The sequence below is a fragment of the Balearica regulorum genome, chromosome 18, assembly GCF_011004875.1.
Source record: "Balearica regulorum gibbericeps isolate bBalReg1 chromosome 18, bBalReg1.pri, whole genome shotgun sequence".
Classification (NCBI taxonomy): domain Eukaryota; kingdom Metazoa; phylum Chordata; class Aves; order Gruiformes; family Gruidae; genus Balearica; species Balearica regulorum.
In genome coordinates, this window is record NC_046201.1 from 4,104,882 (window position 1) to 4,125,341 (window position 20,460).

General features: G+C 36.1%; 1 protein-coding gene across 19 annotated transcripts in view; it reads left to right on the forward strand.

Annotated features, from left to right (window-relative positions):
• BPTF (bromodomain PHD finger transcription factor) overlaps positions 1-20,460 on the forward strand; it is a 57,637-nt gene that overhangs the window by 19,559 nt on the left and 17,618 nt on the right. For 8 of the 19 annotated variants that reach the window (XM_075770771.1, XM_075770772.1, XM_075770775.1 and 5 more), the window contains exons 3-21: positions 1,498-1,721; positions 2,457-2,657; positions 3,194-3,382; positions 6,194-6,367; positions 6,490-6,665; positions 7,871-8,226; positions 8,520-8,651; positions 9,198-9,327; positions 10,110-10,245; positions 11,370-11,588; positions 11,888-14,288; positions 14,517-14,641; positions 14,884-15,012; positions 15,289-15,439; positions 16,189-16,312; positions 17,781-18,033; positions 18,461-18,622; positions 19,595-19,743; positions 20,108-20,231. In XM_075770771.1, coding sequence (XP_075626886.1) covers positions 1,498-1,721; positions 2,457-2,657; positions 3,194-3,382; positions 6,194-6,367; positions 6,490-6,665; positions 7,871-8,226; positions 8,520-8,651; positions 9,198-9,327; positions 10,110-10,245; positions 11,370-11,588; positions 11,888-14,288; positions 14,517-14,641; positions 14,884-15,012; positions 15,289-15,439; positions 16,189-16,312; positions 17,781-18,033; positions 18,461-18,622; positions 19,595-19,743; positions 20,108-20,231 — 5,555 coding nt within the window. The remainder of the gene's footprint in view (positions 1-1,497; positions 1,722-2,456; positions 2,658-3,193; positions 3,383-6,193; positions 6,368-6,489; positions 6,666-7,870; positions 8,227-8,519; positions 8,652-9,197; positions 9,328-10,109; positions 10,246-11,369; positions 11,589-11,887; positions 14,289-14,516; positions 14,642-14,883; positions 15,013-15,288; positions 15,440-16,188; positions 16,313-17,780; positions 18,034-18,460; positions 18,623-19,594; positions 19,744-20,107; positions 20,232-20,460) is intronic. The other 11 variants (XM_075770778.1, XM_075770773.1, XM_075770779.1 and 8 more) reach the window with 8 other exon arrangements.

Sequence of the window (20,460 nt, forward strand, 5' to 3'; positions counted from 1 at the left end):
GGCAGTCTTCCTGAAATGAGCTGTTTTCTGAGAAAACTTGTTGAACTCAACCATGCTAACCTGTTAAAACTAATGGAAAGTTACTGGTAGCCTAGAGGAGTAAATGGGTGAAGTAGAATTAGTTGCTTTTCATGAGCAAAGGCCTTTATAAGATAAGTGATAGTATTTCTTTGCAGTACACCAGGTTTTATCATCAAAACCAAAAGTCTGTTTGATAGTAATGGTTGTGACAAATTAGTAGTTGAATTTTGAGTAATATTGCCATTATTAACTTCACAACCACCTTATTTTAGTAATACTCTGATTGAGTTGTATTACAGTTGTTTCATAAATAGAATGTGGAAAACAGTAAATGACAATCAAGTCGCCTTGCGGTTGGTTATTTGGCTTTCTGAATATCTGAGGCCAGTTTTTACTGTCTTTAGCGTATAAGCCACGTGGAGACAGCCAGCAGAGCAGAACACACAACAAACTTTACAGGGGTAGTAGATCTTTCAAACTACAGTCAGCTTTCCATTCCTATCAACAGTTAGGTTTAGGATTATTAGCGAGTCATAGGTTTGTAAAGCTTTTACAGGTAGTGCAACAGTTTAGCTCCTCTTCCACATGTGAAGTCTAGGCTGGTAAGTCATTGTCACCCCATATGGTGTTCACTGTTCACGGTGTTCACAGTATTGGGAGTGCTAGGGTGTGTTGTGGAAATGAGTGGTCCTGCCCACAGCCAGCCTGAATCTGGCTGCTGCTGCTGAACAGGACTCAACTAGCCAAGCAGCCTTCTTCAGAGCTGCTTACAGTGTCCTTCTTACGCTTTCCAGCACTCTGGGAGAGCCTGCTACCCGAGATATTTATGGACCTCACTTGGGTCTGGTGGCCCTGTTGTGAGATGCTTTTGATACTGTCGTCCTCCAGGAGTTTTATCTAGGCTCGTGGTGTCAGGAGTACCTCAAATAAAAAATGTGGAAATCCCTTAACTTTCCAAAGGATTGTATTATGATTCTTTTGTCCCTTATTGGTGTTCTCTCAGATGAATGCAGTAGAGATGTAATATAAAATAGTTTATGATTGTGACATTCTATGCTTTGAATTTCCTAACTTTGCTATTTTCTGAATATGCAGTCAGAAACCCTTTATGGATTCAGGACCCATACCCTTTTTCATTGCAAATTGAGACTTAGTAGTAAATTACAGGTTACAGTAATAGTAAATATAATGAGAATACACCTTGTTGCCAGATTGTCAAACCAGTTTTCAGGAAACTTTTCAAAAGCTTTCCTGAGGAAGCTGTCATGAGAACTTCTGAGGGGATGAAAAAAGAGAGAGAAGTGAGAAAGGAATATTTGGGTACTAAACTGGGTGCATATGAGTGTCCTCACGTGATTTGTTTATTCACATTCAGGTATTGACATTTAATAGTTCTCTACAAAAAATAGGCTGATACTAATTTTTGTCATTTGTCCAGGTATTTTAAAATTAATATTTTTTTTTTAATATTTTTAGAGAGGAAGATTCAGAAAGCGAGAAAGAAAAGAAAATCTGGTACTATAGCACAAAGATACAGCTGGCAGAGTTAATCGAATGCCTGGATAAAGATTACTGGGAAGCTGACCTATGCAAAACTCTGGAAGAAATGCGTGAAGAAATTCATCGGCACATGGATGTGACAGAAGACCTTACTAATAAAGCAAGGGGCAACAACAAGTCTTTTCTTTCTGCAGCAAACGGTAACAAAATTTTATTTAATGGGAATAGATGCTGTGCTTTGAATCAAATACTACTTTATTATAAGAAGTTTACACAAGTTGATGGAGAAGCATCATGCAGGTGTACCAGCATGGCTACGTAGCACTGACTCCTTGTAGGACTATGTTTCGTGTACCCAGGATGTCCTGAATGATTCAGACTCTTGATGTGCTTAGGGTGTGTCAGATTATGATCATTCCAGCTGTTGGAGCGAAGCTGTGTTAACTGTCAAATGTTTCTTGATGTACTCTCTTTTATTTAATATATATTTTATATCTCTCTCTCTCTCTCCTCATAAACATTTAACAAACCAATGGGAGTTGGAGTGGCAAAAATGTTACAGCACCAGTATTATGGAAAGTGTGGAAGAATGCACAACTCTGCAGTTCCCCACCAACTTAATTTATCTACCTTGGAGCAATAAATAGCAATATGAATCTGTGAAGGTTTGAACTTTGTTCTAGGAAAGACATGAAGATTAGATATTCAGGTTTAAAAATGGATTTAAGTCATCACTATATAAATGCATAACTCTGAGAAATCAATAATTAAATCTTTAGAGTTCTTTCTTCTAAGTGGGGAAAAAGTCATAAGAAGTTGGATGTTATCTTTTGTCTCATTGAAAAGTAGTAGTATTTATGTCACATTATTTCTGCTCAGTGGCTCTGTAGGTGGTGGTTTGTTGTTTATTGATGACAACATTCCTTCTATTGTAGATGAAATTTTGGACATTATCAGAGCAAGAAAAGGAGAACTAGTGGAAGATAAAAATACAGCGGATGATGAAGCAGAAAAGGCCAAAAGTGATGTTGATAATGACCAGACAGATGCTGAGAGAGGCAAGGAAGAATCTGGAGACCAGGATAAAACTGAGGAAACACCCACTGAGCAAGAGGCGGAAAAAGTGAAAACAGAAGGTAGAGAAACTCTGACTGTGCTTTAACAACTTCATTTAAGTAAAGTGAATCTTCAGTTAAGATCCTCACATTTCTTTAAGTGTTGATGTGAATTTTTTTGTGTGATTCTCCAAATTATTTTTTAAATAATAGATGATATTTGACAGTTCCTTTGTGGTTGTAAATTATAATTGCTTTTCTTGTTAAGAAATTTCACCAATTTTCCTACTTTTCAAGTTAAATACAGCTAGTTTGCAGATACGTTGGCTTGAGGTACAGGTGGCACTTACAGGTTGTGATCAACATGTTTGTAGTAAGCAATATTACATAATTTTTAACATTGTTTTCCTCATCAGAATTAGTTTGTGCTTTGATTCTGTGACGATACTATCTCAGCAAAAAAAGAAAAAAAAGGGAAAGGAGAAAGCTCGATGTTTTTCAGCATTATCAAACAGACAAAGCAAGCTGCTGAAGTTGCTTTCTATGGGTGATGCCAAATAACATCCTAAGACATACTAAAGAATATCCCTAAAGTTTTGTTGTGCGTTTTACTGTAGAGGCAACAGTCGTTGGGGATAAAAGTAACTCTGTGACATCAAGCACTGATGACAGCAACACAAATCCTTCTGCAGGAGAGACTAGTTGCTCTGAAGGGAAGAACGCAATGGGGTGTCAGTCAGAAACCCTTGATAGCAACAACGTGGCAGAGAAGAAGGTGGCATCAGAGCTCCCTCAGGAACTCTCAGGTACAGAAGGCACTGTTACCAATGCCTCTGTAATTTTGGGAATCTGTTCAGTTTTTCTATCTGGTTTGTCCACTAAAACCATTCACAGCGTATATCACTCATGCTGTTTGCTTGCAGTGCCATCCTTTACTGCTACGTTGTCATTAACATTTCAAAGTTAATTTTCTTGCAACTAGTGCTTGAAATTTGTGGTCCTTTGTGACATTAGCGTTTGTTTCCATGCCTTCCAAAGATGACTATGGCTAAGCTTTTTATGTTCTGTTTTCTGTATATTTTATTTTTCCATAGTGATCCATAATGATTGTTAGCATTCTATCAGTTTATGTCAAATTCTAATTTGCTGCTGGCTTGTTTATTATTTTAACCTCTCATTTACTATATAAATTACTAACAAAGTATTTTCATTCACGTGAGTAAACCATTGCACTGAAATGTCAAGATTAAAATTGTCGTGCTAGGAATTTTAAACAGATTTCAGAATTATAAGCACAGAGGGTTTTTTATAATAATGTGTTTTGTTCTGCCATGTCAGTGACTCAACAGTAGTAATATACACTATTCAATTAAAAAACAAACAAACAAACTTTAGATTTAGGAATAAATGGGACTTGATTAGGTGTAACATAAATTATTAGTGTACTATTTTAGAAAGATACTCTATTACATTTAGAATTATATTCTATTACAAGCTTTACTACATAACCGAATGTTATTCTAAACATCTGATTCCTGTTAAAACTATCAGAACTTTATTTTCAATTCATAAATATCTAAAAATATTTTTAATCTGTGCTGTAGCTATACCTGGTGTGTTATGTTTTAAAAAGCGGTAATAAACGCTTTTTCTCCTACAGAAATAATTCTCCATTCAGATACAGATTGCAGTGCTTGAACTTGCAAATGTGAATGCATCCAAACCTTACAATAAACTTGTTAATAGGAGGAGAAAATGAAAGTTAAGATTAATCTGCAATCTGCAAGCCTCATAATACTCTTTTTTAATACAGAAAATGTCATAGAATCATAGAATACCAGGTTGGAGGAGACCTCAAAGACCATCTGGTCCAACCTTTCTTGGCAGAAGCACAGTTTAGACAAGGTGGCCCAGCACCCTGTTCAGCTGCATCTTGAAAGTGTCCAACATTGGGGAATCTGACACTTCCCTGGGGAGATTATTCCAATGTCCTAGCGCACAGGACAAAAGCAGACATTTTAGATATTTGACCAAATATTTTTGCCTGTTCTTGTACTTTTTATTCCATTTTAAAGTTAAAATAACTGTGTAGAGGTTTAATGGAAAAGATACATATCCTGTAACTTTTTGTTCCAGACACATTTATGGGTTCACATTTTATTTTAAAGATTCACTTACATATTTACCATAATTTCTTTGTTATACTTTCACAGGTACTTTTCTCCTTCCAAAGCTTCTAACTTATTTTTAAATTAGTGGGCTTTTTTTGTGGGAAAATGTGTGTGTGGAGAGGGTTCTTCCTCCAGTCTAACTTACTATATTCATAGTGATACTTGTGTTCCTATTATGAAATTTAAGTTTGAGACTCATTTCAGAGGGAAGGAGACATACTGAACCAGCATCAGTGAGGCAGGTACCCCCAAAGAGGGGGAAATAAGAGTAAAATGCAATCTAGATGAGAATGTCTGTCACTGTCCTTGTTAAATGCATTTTGGATATGAGTCTTATTAAGAGTTTAGTTTGAGTGCTTCCACTTTCCTCCCAACAGCAGGCACCACAAATGGTTCCATTTTTCCTCTTAGTAAAAAGGGAAATGGATCAAACAGTGGTGGTCACCTACTTGGCAAAGCCAGAAATCAAGATGCATTCAGGTTAGGGATCTTCTAAGAATCCCAAAATATTTACCTAATCATCTTTCTGCTTGGAGTGAATATTTCACAAAGAGGAGGATTTGTTCTGTCACCTTAATAACAACAGAATCCCTGATGTTTTGGAAGAATTCTAGAAACAGAAGAATCTTGTATTTTTCAAACAGCTAAGCTGTGTGTCTTTTGCACAAAATTGAGACATAGCTGTTTTGAGGGACGGCGGGTTGTTACCCGGAAGCTGGCATGATTTATTTCTCAGTAGCTGCAATTCACTGATGCTTTAGTCGAAAGATCATGCTCAGGCAGTATGCCTTAGCAACAAGTGAGGTGGCAATAATGTCAAGCAGACAGTAACAAGGACAACTGAGGACTGAGAACGTATTTCTCTTACTGAGCTTGAACCACCATCTAGACCCATCAGATTGTAAGGAAGAGGTTGATATTTTAAGTTTGCAGAGGAGGAGTTTAGATAGAGAGTTTTGCCAATTGAACTGAGGTCTGTGGGATTCCTCAGAATTAATGTGCTGAAGACGACACAATCAAAGACTCGGTGGAAAACTGTAGGGAACTGAAAGGTGTATGCTTTGAGAAACAGCTAAAGCACAAAAAAAAATCAAGAGGTAAAATCATAGAAACTACAGGAAGACCAAATTTCATGAAATCTGCATTCTAAAAGCAAAACAAAGTCTCAGTAGAGGGTTCCCTGTGTGTGCATCTATAGAAAAAATTGTGTTGAAAATATATTCATATTTCATCTAAGTATGACTTTCAGTTTTTCAGAGCTGTAAAAGTTGAAAATGCTTGAAACAGAACAAAAGGCACTTTCATGGATACAATATTCTGGAGAGACTTTCCAGTCCAGCAAAAGATATTCACTTGACTGGTTTTTAAATGAAAAATTTTAAACTAGAAAAAATTGCATTGATCCAATTCAAAAGAAAAACTAAAAATGAAGTTGTTCTTTTGTAGAAGAAACTGGTCAAATGATCCCTAGCAACAGTAGCAGTGTGTCTGCTGCATCTCTGCACTCGGATGTTGAAAACAGCAACAGCAGTGAGCTGGGCTCTGGGCAGAATGACTCCATTAAGACACCTGACGATGCTGAAAATGCAGAGAGGGGATCCCAGACTTCAGAGGACATAGGTAATAATAGTGTCTCTAACTTTCATTTTACGCATCTTTTCTTTTTACTTTATAACTCACATACAGCAATAGAAAACTTAAAATTATTAAGTTTGTTTTAAAAACTCTTTTTTCCTGGGCAGGAGAGAAATCTAATGGTGAAAGAAGTGATTCTCCAGGCGCCGGAAAAGGCACGCCAGGGTCGACGCGAATGCTCACAAGATTACGAAATCCAGATAGCAAGTTGAGCCAGATGAAAAGCCAGCAGGTTGCTGCTGCAGCACATGAAGCAAATAAGTTATATAAAGAAGGCAGAGAGGTTTGTGCATATCTTGCAAAATTCAAAGAAATATGAAAACTGTTATAGATAACTGATAGTATTTTTTTAAAATAAAAAAGTGATTTTGGCAGACTATGGAGGTACTTTAAAAAGTAGTAAAAATAATTTAGTAAATGATGAAATTGTAATATAACAGGAAGCTTTTTTCTTCCCTCTCCTTTGCTTTTGCTCTTAGTTGCTATCTGCAGAGCGCTGTGACAGTAACCCATGGCACCTCCTTTCCTGCAACATGCTGGTCATAAAAGTTAGAGAATTGTTTGTTATACAGCCAGAAATAAATTCTATGCATTTTCTCCCACTTTTGTCTTCAACTCTCTCAGAACTGTTGTGCCAAAACTACAGCTTTACAGTGGTTTGTGTTTGATTATTGTTTGAGTAGCTAGGTAATAGCCACATTTCCAATTCATAACAGATCTGGCAGAGTATGGTCATTTGAAGATAACCATTGCAAAACTGTAGCACTGCTTGGTGCAGACGAAACTGAAATTGCTCTCAAATGTCTGCCAGTTGGTAGAAATTTTTTGTATGACTACAAGTTGTTTGTTGTTTCTTTGGTGGTTTGGTTTGGGTTTGTTGGGTTTTTTTAAGTAGCCCAGTTTCTCCAGGAAAGAAGTGTTTGAATGTTAAGAGTTCGTTGCAGTTAGTTGTGTGTATGTTGTTTGGTGTATCTATTTTTGTTAATTAGTTTTCGCTGTAAGTTAGCATTTAGCATATTTATTCACAAACCTCTCAAACTGGGAACTCGGTTATGAGTAATTAGACCAGTGATGTTATCTATGCCATGTTTTCAAAGTCAAAGATACTTGTTTGTTTAGCTACACGTATGAATTCTTTGATTTATGAAGGAAGGGTGTCACAGAAAGCTTACTTGGGTTTAGTGAAGCTATTTTCCCAAAGCTGTCCCCCTCAATAGGCATAATTTGGAGCAGCAAAATGGGTTCCTGTTTGACTACCTCAGTTAAAGTTGGTCTTTGGGAATATCCTGCATCTATATACAATCAGTGATGAAGTACATATATTTAGTATATCCGATAAGCAGTTATTTGCTTCTACAAACTGATGCAAGGTATTTTTATTATTTTGTATATAGAAATATGTAGAGTTGAAGCCTAAATCTTAAATAATTAAATAGAAATATTTGAAACTTAAGTGAATCTTCAAAATCATTCTTTCTCTTTCACAAGGTTCTGGTGGTCAACTCTCAGGGTGAAGTCTCCCGAATGAACACAAAGAAGGAAGTTGTGATGAAAGGAAATATCAACAATTATTTCAAATTAGGGCAAGAGGGGAAGTATCGTGTTTATCATAATCAGTATGCCACTAATTCATTCGCATTGAACAAGCACCAGCACAGGGAGGACCATGACAAGAGACGACATCTCTCGCATAAATTCTGTCTGACTCCTGCTGGAGAGTTCAAATGGAATGGGTCTGTGCATGGGTCCAAAGTTCTTACCATATCCACTTTGAGACTAACTATTATTCAGCTAGAAAACAATATCCCGGCATCGTTCCTTCATCCTAACTGGGCATCCCACAGGTAAATTAATAAATGAAAATGTATATATTCTCTTGTTTTACTTGTATTTTTGCTAACAGTATTAACAAGGTATGTTTTGTTTTTTCAAATCAGTGATTTCCAAGCACCGTGTTTCAGTATATTAAAACATAAGATAACATGTTTGTGTTTTGTGGTGGATGGCTAAAAGGATTGCACATTTGAGTAAAGTATTAAAATATAGGAGGTATTATCCTACTATTAAATCTTATTAACATAGCATGCTGTATTAGTGCATGTGTATGTTTCAGATTTTTTTTTCTTTTCCAATTTAGGTCTAACTGGATTAAGGCTGTTCAGATGTGCAGCAAACCTAGAGAATTTGCACTAGCGCTGGCTATATTGGAATGTGCAATTAAACCAGTTGTCATGCTGCCAATCTGGCGGGAATCGTTGGGGCACACTAGGTAAAATAAATAAACATCAAAATCTTTCTGAATATGAGAACTTTACTTTGTTTTACAATTACTAGTTCCTCGAAGCCTGTAAGAGTTATGTTTAAATTTAGTCAGTCAGTCAGCACTTGAAGTGTTTTTCTCAACCAGAAACACTGAAAATACATGACACGATTCTATAGTGTCATTGCTCCTGCAAAGCAAGTGTGTTTTCTTTATCTGAGCCACAGTCTCAAAGTGATAAAACTTTGGGAGACTAGAAGAGCAAATTTCAATACACTCAGTTCCGTGGAGTCTGTCTGTCTCATTGTGTCATAGAAGCAGAAGCAAAATGTGTCTGATGTTAGACACAGTTTCAGGCAGCTGTGTTTGCCTTACTGGAATAGCGAAAAAAAGCAGTGTTCCTCTTGCAAGTAATACATATAACCTGATAGTGGGCTTTCCTCTAAACTTCAGATATTTTAAATTATTCGAAGGGGTAGTATATGCTGTTGTTTGATGACTTACATTTGCTTACAAGATCCTGTATGTAAATGTACTTAAATCTATATGCATTAGATTACGCAGAATGACAGCAATAGAAAGAGAAGAAAAGGAGAAAGTGAAAAAAAAAGAGAGAAAACAAGAAGAAGAAGAAACAATGCAGCAAGCTACATGGGTGAAATACACATTTCCTGTCAAACATCAGGTAAGGTTTTCTTCTGTGTGAAGAACAAAAAGAAAACATGAATTGTTAGTTTCTTACTCTTTTTATATTTTCATTTTAAAATTAAAATTTTAATGTCATTGTTTTACTACCTGCCACTGCAGTACAACCATGCCCACCTATTCAAGCCCATAATCTCAGTCTGAACTAAATTTGACATGTATTACGCTCTTAGTGACACTGCCTGAGTTGGCAGATGTTTGTCTGCAAAATGCGGCCTTTCCTAACGGAAGGGTTCAAGATGGTTAGTGGAATCTTGTCTGTATGTCTCTCCCTGTGCAGTGCTCCCCTCCCGTCCCCAGTCCCCTCCCCAAAATAGCAGCCTAGCTACCTTTACTTTGGAAGGTTTTATTATATGATGGAAACTACTATGGAAACCTCTTTATATGCTCCTACAGTAGATGTTAAATACTTCTGTTGGAGTGGTTCTTAGCTCTAAATTTATTTGTTGTAACAAACATACAGGTTGATTCAAAAACTGGTATAATCTTTCAGCTTTCATGTAAATAGATTCTCACTTACTTGAAATTAAAGTGGTTTTTAGATGTTACTATGATAGAATCAATTTATCATCATGTATATCTTTAATTTTAGATAGTACATTATGTCACAAATATACTTCAACTCACTTGAAAAAGTCTGTAAATTAACATTTTTGGTTCGTTTTTTAAAAAACGAATGATCTTAGGTTTTTCAATGGATGTGTACATTAATAGTGCAGCAAACAGCACCATTAAAATTACTATTTTAAAAATATTTAACAGGTTTGGAAGCAAAAAGGAGAAGAATACAGAGTGACGGGATATGGTGGCTGGAGCTGGATTAGTAAAACACATGTCCACAGGTTTATGCCCAAACTGCCTGGAAATACTAATGCAAATTACAGAAAGTTGCTACCAAGTAAGTGTCTGCATTACTTACATTTTTTTAATTACTAACACACTGCTTTTTATTGCTTATTCAGTTAATTATTTGCATGTGATATTTCTTATGTAGACTTGTTAAAAATAGTGTTCCAGAGAAGCTTTTGTGGCTTTCTGCTAATCTTTGTCAATATAAAAAGTTCAGTTGTCATAGGCATTTTCTATCTAACTTTAATTTAAATAAGGCTATACAAAGCTGTACAAATATTACACACAACTTCGTAACTGAAACAATTTAAAGTTAGATAAAAATTATGTAGATAATCATGAGCAAAAAGTAACATCTAAAATTTTGGTGTATATTTAAAACAAGAGTTTTATAAGGGGAAAGCAATTTATTTCTCTAAAAATTTCAAAACACACCTTCTTGCTTATTTGTTCCAAGGATTTATATTAAAAAAGAAAAATTTTGCACAGTTGACTTTTAGAATGCATCCTGAACTGCATGAGTCTTATTTATAATAAATTTAATGTAATCTGGAGTTTCCTTTTAAAATTTAGAAAATGGCAGCCCACCCTCTATTACGTATCAAAATTATTTCCTTCCTCGCATACTGATGTAATGCTTTCCCTGTTGCTTTTACCTGGATCAAACACAAAATAGATGCTGCTGCTTTTAGTGTTGTCTACATGATTGTTAAATCAGATTTATTTTGCTTTCTGTATTGCAAGTAATAGCCACTACAGTGTTAAGCACAAAGTCATTTGAATACTGATGTCCATTCTGGCTTAACTGTGGAAATCAAAAATTATTAAAAATTATTTGTAAGTTTTCAGAGTCTGAATTAATATGCTCTTAATAGGCTGGGTTTTCAGAAGGTGGTATTTAGTTTCCTGAAAAATGGGGAGGTGGGAGTGGTTTTGTTTTTTAAGAAAAGCTGAACATAGACTCCTGAAAAAATAATGTAAATGAAATATTTTTATCTCTGGCTTTTAGATTTTTTTTTTAATTGAATATTGATGTTACCACTGTATACTTAATTCTATTTCTGAATTTCAGTAATGACGTGTGAATAATTTGAGAGGTAAACTAACAGATGTTAAAATGTAGCAGAATATAAAAAAAATTTGAATAATTGAAACCATTTAATTTATTAATAGCAAAGAATGAAGATGAAAAATGCAACTTGGATAAACGAAAAGGTCCAATTAAGGTGAAAATAGAGAAAGACAAAACAAAGGATTCTCATGACCTTCAAGCAAAAGACAAAGATGTTTCAGCAACCGTGGAGAAAGTACAAGTGAAAGAAGAAAAGTCTCGTGAGGAAAAAGTAGAAGTTGATACAATTTCTGAAAGTTTAGATCATGCAAAAGACAAAGGTGATAACTTTAAGTTATTGTAAAACTAGCTATCCATGACAACAATTGCATGTGTAAAAGCATAGGACCTCAGAAATAACTCGAATAACTGTGTAACAGGTTTTGTTAAGACATTTAAAGTGTCTCAGTTAAATGATTGCTTATGATCCCTTGTAGGAGTGTCTGAAGTTTTTGTTCCCTTTTTCTTGAAATCTATTAATATGCTAAAAGGTCTATTTGTTTCTTAGTGCTTCATGTAAAAATATGGTTTGGTATTCATTGTTAGGAGAGCTTACTGATTCAGAGTTATTTCTTCACAGTGGAAAAAGAAATCGATGGTGAAAATGATAAAGTCATCAAGGAAGAACCGATGGATGTAGATGATGTGAAAATTGAATCCCCCATAAAAGATGAGGATAGTCATTGTAAGCTGGATATAATCAATGTCAGCGAGGGATTTCATTTAAGGACTTGCTACAAAAGGAAAGTAAAATCATCAAAATTAGATGGACTACTTGAGAGGCGAATAAAACAGTTTACACTGGAAGAAAAACAACGTCTAGAAAGGATGAAGCTGGAGGCTAGTGCTAAAACAGTAGGCATTCGATCTGTAAGCCCCCAGAAAAACATCGATCAGCTGCAAATGAGAAAAACAAAAGAAGGAAGCCAATTTGACGTGTCTTCTCAAGATCAAACATATATTTCAGATAAGACCCAAAATGAAGATGTGGAACAGGACTGCATCTCTTGTACCAAAACTGGTGAGCTAGATGAACCCTCTTTGCCTTTGACAACCAGGCTATCAAAAAGAGAAGGCCAGCTACTGGATGAAGGCTCACCTCAGTCCTCTGAAGGTGAAAGCTCCATTCAGAATGAGAGTAAAGAAAACAACCCTGAACCTATGACTGCTGATAAGTGTCAAGGACATGAGGTTCTTGGAGAGTCTGAGAGTTCCTTTGTGGATGCCTTGAAACAAACAAATGCTGAAGGTAGAATCAAATGGGATGTTTCAGAAACAAGCGAAAAACCTTTGAAACAAAAACTACCTATTACCAGAGTATCTCAGCGTGAACGTGAAAACTTAGAGCCAGTGGTAACTGAAAGCAGCTGTAGAAAAGATGCTCTGGCCACCCTTGAAAAAACAGATTCAGAAAGGAATTCTGAACAGCAGAGCAAAGATCCAGAAAACAATTGCATGATAAAAAGCCATATTGAACCAACATCCTCTCGAGAAAGTGAAATGGAGGAAGAAATTGCCCCAGGAAAGACTGAAAGTAAATCTGAAAACAAGATTTTAATGCACCAAAAATCAGTTAGTAAAGATCTAGAACCATTTAAACCAGAGCTAATTTCTGAAAGAAACTTTGAAAGTCAAACTCTGGAACACATGGATGAGGTAGAAGTTGATGAGGATTTACTGAGCTCTAAACTAACTGAGGCTAATGGTCAAAAGAAAGGTCAGGAACTGAAAGTGGAGACAAGTACCATAAACAAGTATCTTGATCAGACAAATCTAAACAGTGTTACTGACAAAAAGAGTAATAAAGAAACTGAGGCAGACTTGGAAAAATCAGCATTTCAAATGAACGGAAAAGACAATGACATTAAAGTATTATCAAACGATGACTGCTTAGTTAAAGATACCTGTGAAGCTAAGGCAGGGGGTGATATTGAACCAAAAGTTAATAATATTAATAAATCCATTCCGGAACACGAAATAAAACCATTGACTTTTAAGGAATCTTCAGTAAAACCATTCATGAATGGTGACATCGTGATAGAGGACACAAAGGACAAAAATAATGGGGACCCTAAGTCACATCTGCACAGTTCACCTGCTTTTGAATCTGGAGAGAGTCTTCAGACTCCAGATGAAGTTCCCAAATATGTGCAGAAAACTGAAGAAAAACAGCTTTCTCCCGAGAGGCCTGCCTTTGTTCGCACTGCTTGCACACCAACGCACAGTGTCTGTAAAGAAAATAACCTGAATAGTGAAACAGAATCTATGGAAACTGAAGTAATTGAGGAGAAGAAAGTTGCTCCATCGCCTGTAACCTCATGTGAGGAATCTAGCTTGAGTAGTGACTTTGCTGATCAGAATGGCGTACAGACATATAAAATGGAAGATATTAATGGAGAAAGTAAAATAAAAACTGTTATTACTGAAGTGACTACCACAACATCAACTGTGTCTACAGAATCCAAAACTGTGTTCAAAGTTGCAGAGACTGTAGCTTCTAGTGATGAGAAAACAACAGTGGTATCATCTACAGAAAATTGTGCCATATCCACTGTAACTACCACCACTACTGTAACTAAGCTCACCGCTCCAACTACAGACAGTAATGTCGATGTCATTTCTGTACAAGAGCATAGTAAAACAGTGGTGACAACAACAGTAACTGATTCCCTTACCACCCCAGAAGGCACATTGGTGACTTCCATGACTGTCAGCAAAGAATATTCTACAAAAGACAAAGTGAAGTTAATGAAATTTGCAAGACCCAAAAAAACTCGTTCTGGAACTGCCTTACCATCCTACAGAAAATTTGTTACCAAAAGCAGTAAAAAAAGCATATTTGTTTTACCCAATGATGATTTAAAAAAGCTGGCCAGAAAAGGAGGAATCAGAGAAGTTCCCTATTTCAATTACAATGCAAAGCCTGCCTTGGATATCTGGCCATATCCATCCCCAAGGCCAACTTTTGGGATCACTTGGAGGTACATACTTTATATTTTCAAGGCTAAGTTTAGGATGTGATGAAATTAATTGAATTTTACAAGCGATATACATGTTTGTGCCCAAACATGCAAATTTTGCTGTTTATTATTCAGTTATTTTCTATATTGTTCAATAAAGGTAGAATGGAAAACCTTTGTCCCATTGGTTTGGTTAGGTATTTTAAATACATTTTGATTTTTAAAATACAATTAATACTCTATTGTTAGGTACCGACTTCAAACAGTAAAATCATTGGCTGGAGTGAGTCTTATGTTGCGATTATTGTGGGCGTGTCTCAAATGGGATGATATGGCAGCAAAAGCTCCACCTGGGGGAGGAACTACACGTACAGGTATTATTTCTTTAAATGTCTGGGTTTCTTAATGCAAAAGCTCTTGCTGTTAATTTTCAGAATTACACATTCCAAGCATTTCTAGAAAGGCTTGATGTTAGCTGTTGCATTTGATTATTTATTTTTTTTAATCAACAGTTTGTACTAGTTGCTGTTTCTTTACCTGGACTATATTGGGTTGATTAGAGATTTAGCTTTTATTTGTTTTCTGTTATTAACGTATTGGGACTAATTTGTTGTAGAAACATCTGAAACTGAAATTACAACAACAGAAATAATAAAGCGAAGAGATGTCGGTCCATATGGAATTCGGTCAGAGTACTGTATAAGAAAAATTATTTGTCCCATTGGTGTACCAGAGGCTCCGAAAGGTATGTTTGTTTATACTTTTTTTTCCCCTTCCCATAAGCTCCTACAGAAATTAAGGTAACTGGATCTTTTTGTTAATTCAGACCAACAAGGGAGCAAATACAGCTTGACGTGAACTATTCATTCACGTATTTGAATCAAATGATGCATTTAAACTGACGTGATTTATCTGAAGCGCCTTCCTGTTTATAAATGAGACTGAAAGAGACACTAAGTCTTGGTTTATAATTTTGTTTTATGACTGATCTTAATGTGTGTGTTTTGACTGTTCTCTAAAGAAACTCCAACACCCCAGAGGAAGGGACTGCGATCAAGTGCACTAAGGCCAAAAAGGCCAGAAACACCCAAGCAAACGGGCCCTGTTATAATTGAAAGTTGGGTAGCAGAGGAGGAATTGGAACTATGGGAGATCAGGGCTTTTGCTGAAAGGTAAACAACCTCAAATGAGCTTTTAAAGAAAGCAGTTTTAATTTGTTAAATAAATGTTCCCACTAAAGAACACAAACTTGGTAGCTACAATTGGTAAATGTGGGTATGTCTTGCTTTTCTACTGTGTCTTTTGATAATGGTAGTCAAGCTTAAAGTTGTAAAGCTAACCATTTGCTGGTACCAAAACTAATTTATGCAGATCTTACAGATTTGTTAGAACTAATATTATGTTAATTTTTCCATGCTTATGAACTCATCACTGTTGTATGCTAAAAGGCTATTTCTAATGCATGGAAAGGCTTTAGGCTACTTTTGTCATGACTTTAAACAGTAGGTGTTTAAATACTTCTATAATACAAAGAAAATGAATGTGTAAAGTGAAGGTAGGTTCAGCCTGAGAATGCTCAAGTCATAAAATGCATATTTTCAGTATTGCATGTTTAGAGTTGGAACAACATTTTTGAGTCTCTTGGAAAGAACTGTTTTAAATTAGTGGTATTACATAGGGTTTTTGCAGTCTCAGGTGTAATTATAACTTCCAGTTTTGATGAATAGTTTCCTGAAGGGATGTTGCATGGAAGTTCAATAGTTTATTTCAAAATACTTCTGAAGCCATGACCAGTTTTTCAGTGATCTTCAGTCTTGCCATTTGTTCTTATAAGACCAATAAAACTGGATAAAATGAAATCCAGTTTGATGGTTGGATTTTATGTGGTGGTATAACTTACTTTTGGTTGTGTCTTTGGCAGGGTGGAGAAGGAAAAGGCACAGGCAGTTGAACAACAGGCTAAGGTTAGTGAACAGAAGAAGGCAGAGGAATTCAAGGCCCAATTGGAGGCTCAACTAAAACACCAACGATTGGCTGCCCAGCAGGTGGGGGAGCTATTGGTAGTCCCACCTGTCAGCAACTATGCACTGGTAGTCCACATGCAGTAAAATAAGGGAAACAAAGTTTATCCCTATCTTACGCCCTTATTTCAAATAGTTTCCACCTTTCCTGTGCAAACTAAGCCATCAAGCAATGCGTGTATGTTCGTTATTTTGAAACGGGGTTAAGGCAAAGATTTGGTTTGGATTTCTTTTCTTTTTTTCCTTCCCCCCCCCCCCCCCCCCCCCAATTTATAACACTTTAAAACAGTTTAGTTTGTTTCTATTTTAAAAGAAGGCTGAGAAGCACCCGTCTCCAGGTAAGGTCAACAGTGTTCTGTGATGTAATGGAAAGCTGACTTGGGAATACAATTATGTTGGTTCTTCATGCTTCAGTCACATTGAATCTTTTGATTTTATCCAATCTTAAGTTGACTGAATGAAGCCCATTGATGATGGTTTTTTAATATATAGATATGTATGTATGTATAGATGGAAGTTTGTATGTATACATAAATGCATGCAATTAACATGGGGAAACCCAATGCCATGTTGGTATTTCACATACATTATTAAGAATTGTGCTTTTTCCAACTTCTTTTTTGTTTCATCTTCCCTGAAGAAAATACATTACTAGTGAATGAGTGTTTCTGATTCGTGGGCATTACTGCAATATAATGCTAACCAAACACTAAAATTTAAATTAATAGATACAAAGATAATTCCAGTAGCATAGGGAAGAATGTTAGATTCATTGGAATTTTAAAAGAGCTTACTGATACTATCCCTTCACAAAGCGAATCTGTAAATTAAATGTACCTTCTTGACAGTTAGAGCACAGAAGGTTGCTGGGTAAGGTAAGAGATTTTGAACCTAATTTTTTTAAACAAGCTGCAAACTGGATTTACAGTTAAAAAAATATTTTTTAAAATTGCATTCTTAACGATAAAGCAGAATGATACAGTCTTTTTTTTTTTCTTTTTTCCTGTAACTGGCAGGATCTCAGTGCAGGCAGCTCTAAACTTAGGAAGGATAGTAACTAGTAACTCGGTTACTGATGGTGTACTGCTTACTGACATAGATGCAAGCTGTATGCACATGGTCAAAGCTAAATATAGATGGATATCTTTCAAAGTTTTTTAACCTTTCAAATTAATCTGAGACTAATTAATGAGCTTTCTTTAAAGTAATGTGCAGTGAAATTAACATAAGCTGAGGATTTTAAAGATGCTAGAAAGGAAAATTTCTGGGTCTGTAGTATCAGCAGAGTTGTAGTTCTGTAGGTGAAGGAGTCTTGTGCTATAGGGTATGCAAGCAGCCTACTCTTCAATCCTTTACAACTTGAACGAAAATCCAACCAGAATCCTTTATTTTTCAATACTGGGAAGACAGCAATTTTTATTTTATTTTATTTTTTACAAAATCTGAAAATGCTAATTATCCCTTTGTTTAATTTTTTTCCTAAATCCTGTAGAAACGGCTGGAACAGCAGAAGCAGATACCTACAGCAGGTGTGGCCCCCGCAGTCACTACAGCCAGCAGCACTGCAACTACTGTCTCAACGCCACAGAAAGTTGTGGTAGGGCCTTTAGCGGGCCCAGTCCCCACTGGAACCAAAGTAGTACTTACTACAAAAGTGGGTTCTCCAGCTACCGTAACATTCCAACAGAACAAGAATTTCCATCAGACTTTTGCTACTTGGGTTAAACAAGGCCAATCTTCAACAGGTAAGTAGCCATTTATCATGGAAAGAACATGTAAATAAGATGAACTCCAGCGCAATGCCTACATCTTCTCCAGAATATATAGCATTATTACATTTCTTGTTATCTTTGCTCTTAACACTCTTGCTAAGTCAGCAGGACACTTCTGAGATAATACCTATTTTTTCTTTGTTCAGACTTGCTATGGAGTCTTATTTCTGACCTGTCTCATTTATTACTGACAGTTACTGTACTAGTAATCATTGATAATGAAAGCATTTTATGCTGTAACATGCTGTTTCCAAAAAAGAATCTTTACCAAAGGAAGTATGACGCATTCAAAAATTGTTGTAAAAAATAATCCTGTAGTTTGCTGTTTCATACTTGAAAATAGTCATTTCATTGACTAATTACTCTGCTCTAAAACTGACTGTTCTGTGTACCTCAATAGCCACTAGCACAGCTGCCACTTCAGCCACAACCATTGCCAGCACAGGGCAGACCTTCCAGATCTCAGGCAGTCCAGTAACGATGGCAGGGAAAGTGATAACTAAGCTGCCACTCCCTGCAAACAGCAAGATTGTTGCCGTCAATGTGCCATCAACTCAAGGAGGTAGGGGAAAGGGAACTGAATTAAAAATGTATTCCAGCTTGCTGATTAATTCTCCATTGACGCTATTTTCCCAGTGAAGTAAACTGTGACTTGAAGGGGGAAGAAATATTTTTATATATACAAGTTTCTAGAGCTTGTTCCCCCTGTATTGCATATTTGTGTCTGTAGGGGAAAAAAATGCAAGTTTTTTTGCCTATAAATTAGTCTATATTTCACAGGGCAAAATTAGAAGCTTTATTTTTAAGTGTGGAATGAAGCATGCTTTTTTTCATTATCTAAATTACACATCAAGAAAACAACTTTCTTCACAAAAAAAAAAGCTGCTGTTCCTTGTTATTAATGCCTGCATCTGCTCTTCACTGATGAGCAGGAGTTTGGCTCCAAACTAAGATTAGTGGTTTTTCTTCTTGTTTCAAGAAAAGAACTTAATACTTTGAGATTTGTGAATGTATATTGAACAGAAAAGCTCAATTCTCTGTCTCCGTTACGCTTAGCGTCTGAGGAAATCATGAAGGCTGCTAGTTTTGTATTGAAATTTCTTAGGTGACAGGAAAAGCATTACCCATTTTCTTCAGCACCACAAGTTTGTAGGTGAAAGGTGTTTAAACTGGTCTCCTACATTTTAAATTAATCAGACTATAGCTTTTAATGGTTGTATAATGCTTATTTGTGGCACCGTGTCAATGCAAGGACTTACTTGCAGTTACTATCAAACTGATCTTTGTGAAGATTCACTCTTTCCTTAATCTTTTCTAAAATACTTGTTTCTTAACTTAAATGTAGTTGAACTATTGACAACATATAATGCTGCTCTTCTTTTTACAATATGATAAAGCTTCTCCCAAGAAATGTTGAAAGACTCAAAGGTGTTCTAGAAACCTGGAGACTGATTTCTAAATCACCCTGGAGTTGCATTTACTTCTTTTGCTGGCACTTATGTCATTAATGAATTCTCAATTTTTCTTTAATTAGGTGTTGTTCAAGTTCAGCAAAAGGTATTGGGTATCATTCCATCAACTACAGGTGCAAGTCAAACATTTACTTCATTCCAGCCAAGGACAGCAACTGTAACCATTAGGCCAAATACCACAGGGACGTTAGGAACAACAAGCACTTCACAAGTAAGATGTTTTTCTGATCATTTAATGAAAAAAAAAAAAAACATATGTCTTTTCAGTTATTGGCAGATATTAAAAGTTCTGTCTAGTCACTTTTCAATGTTTTTGGCTCATCTCAGCAGTAGTGATTATGAATCCTTTGTTCCAAGGAGGTATAGCAGTTCTCTCCAATTGGAAAAAAATAATAGTTTAGAGCTTGGTAAGCCTTAGTGGTGTGGACATAGATGAAAAAATATTGGCTCTACTTGCATGTTGTCATTTCTTACTGTATTAAAAAACCAACACCACAAAACCAAATAAACTTCAGGGCATATTCCAGCAGCTCACTTCACAAGTTTACACGTGCTCTCCATTTTGGCGTATGTAGGTAGTGCAAGGGACACCGCTCCGCCCTGGTATGACAGTGATACGGACACCACTTCAGCAGTCAACGCTTGGAAAGACCATCATCCGAACACCTCTAGTGGTGCAACAAGGTATTCTTCCAGCCAGTAGGTTCACTTTAATATTTAAATTTCCAGTGTGAAATCCATGGTTTGTTTCTTCATAAATATTTTCTGTATCATATGTCCCAATGCAAAAATACCTCATTTTGATGCTTGATTTCTAACAGGTGCCTCTTCTGGCTTTTGAATGTGCTGGTTGCAGGCTTTGTCAGTGTTGTTCATCATTGACACTGGGAAATCTAGTACTTATTTTTGTAAGTCCATTCTTTTGAAA